The 3,974-nt window shown below is 42.6% G+C and overlaps 1 protein-coding gene across 1 annotated transcript; it reads left to right on the top strand.

The window, feature by feature from the left end:
• Nucleotides 1-2,501: 2,501 nt before the first annotated feature.
• On the top strand, nucleotides 2,502-2,858 carry T265_00717 (hypothetical protein; the record flags this gene model as incomplete). Its single annotated transcript, XM_009164566.1, has 1 exon — nucleotides 2,502-2,858. One exon carries the CDS (start codon nucleotides 2,502-2,504, stop codon nucleotides 2,856-2,858), a length of 357 nt encoding a protein of 118 aa, XP_009162830.1.
• Between the last annotated feature and the right edge of the window lie 1,116 nt (nucleotides 2,859-3,974).

Here is a 3,974-nt window from a genome sequence, read left to right as displayed (position 1 = left end):
GCACAAAATATTCTCATATTCAGTCGGAAACACTTGGTGGCAGAACACGAACGTTGTTCTGCTTCAGCTGTTGGATGCGGTTGCCATGATAACTCCTTATAAATACTTAACGAAAAAAGTGAGTGTGTCGCTCTCGTGTTCAAAAAAGTTCAGTACACTTCTTCTCTCAGACAGAGATGTTGAAAGACAATTAAGACTGTTTTTAGGAAAAAGTCAATGAGTATGTTGTGCATCGTGGCGACTTATGTGGATGGAATGGGATGGAACTGAGGCACGTCTTGTTTCTTCGACGAAACCTCTGATGGTTGTTGTTAGCAAAAACCACTGGTCGACTGATTTCTCAACCTGATAACCCGATAGGAAATACGGTCACTTGGATTTGAGTTGTTTTCCTGATACCTTATCCTTCAGGAGATACATAAATGTGACTTTAGTAGGGCCGTTCACCTTGACAGAATTAACTGATAGGAACTGCATTTTAGTTCTGATTTGGGTTAATAGACAGTTATCAGCTCATCAAGGTTGTCATATATTCTTCTGCAGTAAGATATAAGTATTCACATTGACTTCGGCAGCTGCGACAAATAGCTCAAGGAGTTAAAAATCCGAAAATCCTTACGAGCGTTATGTGGTCTAAAATAAAACGACAGATTCTACTTTGTGCTGTAGTCTAGAATGAAAAAATCAAGAAAAATGGTTTGGCTGTAACACTTTTGGTGTCTAGATGCCATGCCAACAGCGGGAAACACGAGGTCTGGGATGCTGCCAGGTTGCCTAAGCCTAGACAAGGGAGGCCGAGATACAGGTCGGGTTCGAACCACGAACCTTCCGGTCAGTAAATTCGCACTCTAACCACTGAGCCATCTCGCCCTAGGATACTGAATACTTGATATTTGGAAAGATATTCACCGCGGAATTGAACCTCCATATAGTCAAAAAGATGTGCAATAAGAGAAACCAAAAAGTCGCTGCAACAAGGTTCTGATTGCGATCAGCTGTTTGTCCGGTATTTCCGAAGTGAGGATAATATCTACTCGAAAACATCAGTGGAAAACAAATGAGGTCAAACATTGCGTTGTGGGCGTCTGTAATCATAAGTCTGACCATTCGTCTATCAAACGTGTTTGCATCAAGAGTCTCTTTTACTATGTTTTTACTATAGCAATGACCTACGACCTAAATGTTAGCATTTCTACATAAATTTGTGAAGCCTTGCATTTTAGCACTACCTGCGCTCCTGTAAATAATCATAATATAATCACTCATAAATCAGGTTTACCAAACAAAAGTCAGTACTTCTGTGCATGGTAGGGTACTAATCTCCTTTCATTGCCATATGCTTTAATTATGTACTCACTGTGTGCTTAAAACCACAAGACGAGAATTGTATTTTGACATGATACGCTGCTCTCTTTTTGTGGTATTTCAGTTCACCTGCTGTGTTATGTTCAAACTATTTGATGAGCTGAGGTTTCTTGTTACCGACACTTCACCATTAGCCTGGTTGATAGTACCAAGGAGTACTGGTCTGACAATGCATCGTGGTTCGACGGGGTGTCAGAATGCAAACCGACATACCGCCAAACAATCTTATACCCCCAGAAGTCATTTACAGACACCATTTCGGAGCTTGAGGAACCAAAAATGCAGTAGATTTTTGGAGGGATGACAAAAGCGATTAAATAGATAAAGATAACATGGGGCAGGAAATTTGAAAAGATCATACGGAAAAGGGTTTTTGTTTTCATGCGCTCAAGACCTTTTCACCTTTGTAACATCTTAATGACCGAAACTGTCCTCTCTCAACTGTAGGCTTTCATGGTGTGCTATTTGTGAGACAAATACGGAAAAATCGTAACGTTGTTGTGTCGGCCGGCTTTTACATCAGTAACCTATCACTGACGCCAAATTGGTCACGTGCCTGCTGGATACGTTTTCGTGATGCGAGCAGCATCCGAACTAATTAGCACTAATTAGCTATTGGAACCCCGTGGGAGGTTTACAACAGGATCTTTAAATACTGCTTTAGCTGGCTAGCTAGCTGAAGACAAACGTTCAAAGTTGAAAACAGACGAAACAGATGAAACTATACATTAATCAATGAGCTTATAATTTATCCAGTGTTCTGAGTCGATTCGTTTGTACCCTCAGTCTTGATCAATCTACTAGATGTACAAGGCCGAATTTGAGTGAAAATAATGGATGCACTCCGTAAGGTGGTTTCACCTGGTAACACACGTTCTCAGTCCATGGTCTATTCGGCCGCTCCGATTATCAGCGAAACTGGCTTACAATACTCGCTTTCCGATCATTCGCCATTATACCAGCAAAACCCAGAACAACAAGTCATTTCACCACCATCCACCTGTCGGGATTCAGGGGCTTCTTCATCTTTACCTTTGTCCTCCACCGATGCATTTAGCACTTTTTAAATAGCAATTAGCAGCTCCACTTCTTTAACCCTTAGAACAAAGCCTCCTTGCCCGCCACAGTGGAATGAAATGAACGCTGGTGCACCCTTACCTGCGAAGGTGTATCCTAACGCTACTCGGCCTAACCTGAGCATTACTCTGGCCACGAGTCTTTCATCCTCACAACGACACGCGCAAGTGAAAAACGGGGATCCGTGTTCTGGTCTTCGTCCTTCTGCACACCCGGGTGAATCCGGTTCGATTGATTCCCCACCTTCATTTGGATGGCCAAACTCTGTTCGTATCACCAATGATGTTTGTGGCCAGTTCGGCCAGGTGAACCAAATACCTGAGGTTGAGGTTGCTAAATCACAACAACCGGCTTTGTTCGCTGCCCTGCCATGCTCAGAACACTTGCTCACGACAAATCCGGGTCATATTCAGTAATCTACTTCGATAAATCCTTACTTTTCCGCAACCGCGGTTCCTCCGACCCGTCCTTCCGTTTACCCAGTGCAATCAATAGCAACGTACACTTCTCCTGCTCAAAGTAGTTCATACGGCTCATCCGCAAGTGTGAATTCGGTGACGGAATTAACATCCCATACATCTTGAACGGCAGAACAACAACGCGATAAATCAAATGTACACCATCCACCTACGGAGGCGCCAGGGGTAAATTGGCAGACAAAATATTTATAATATACTCCTGAAGATTTTTAACCAGAAGTTGAGCGTTGATATTTGGGGTGAGTTCATTGGCTGATGTCGGAGGAAGTTCGATCTGTTCATGTCATCATGAGAGGAAGCATTGCCACTGAATGCCTAGGTGGGCAGTCTCCTCAAACCTGTGCTGGTTTATATTTTTCTGCAAAGAGCGTTTATTATTTGTAATGTGTGGTATCTGACGGTTTGCCAGTGGACAGTGTGACTCGTCTCTTCAGAATTTTGGTTGCCTCCTGGCCCGTTTACCGTGCGTCTAGTTGATTCGTTGAGCACCTTCATTTCAATAGTTTTATTTTCGTTTGGCCCGTTCTGCAGTTCATCTTTGGCGAGTCTCAGTCAGCTATTTTGATATCTGATTAATTTTTAGTAGCTTTATCTGCTGGGTCAACTGGCCCGTTTTCCAATTCTGTTACGCCGTGTTCTGATCTACCCGACCTCCCTGATTGCAAATTTTCTTTCGATGCAATTTAACCGCGTTATCCTGTTAGTTCTTCGGATTTGGTGAATCGAATGTGCGCTTCGGTGATAATGATTTTATCCAATTAACAACTTTTATTGTTTCCCCCTCTGGACTTTTTACGGTGTTTAGCTCCATTGTCGCGGAGTTCTTCGATCCTGATAATTTGATAGAATGGGTAAATCCCAGTGTGTCTATTATTGGCCTACTCATTTGAGAACGCAACCTCCGTAAAGTTCCGTTTGTCGTTTATTTTTGCTCAAACTAGTATTCGGACATTTTCTCAGTTAAATTTATGCTTTTTCTGAGCTTCGTATACGGAGAAGAATGAGAGTTGGTCGTGCCGCTTAGATAGAATTTAGTGTTCATACACTCTCATA

The sequence above is a fragment of the Opisthorchis viverrini genome (assembly GCF_000715545.1).
Source record: "Opisthorchis viverrini unplaced genomic scaffold opera_v5_7, whole genome shotgun sequence".
Taxonomy (NCBI): Eukaryota; Metazoa; Platyhelminthes; class Trematoda; order Opisthorchiida; family Opisthorchiidae; genus Opisthorchis; species Opisthorchis viverrini.
Note: the sequence above shows the minus strand (reverse complement) of the source record. Positions and strands in the feature narration are given on the sequence as shown.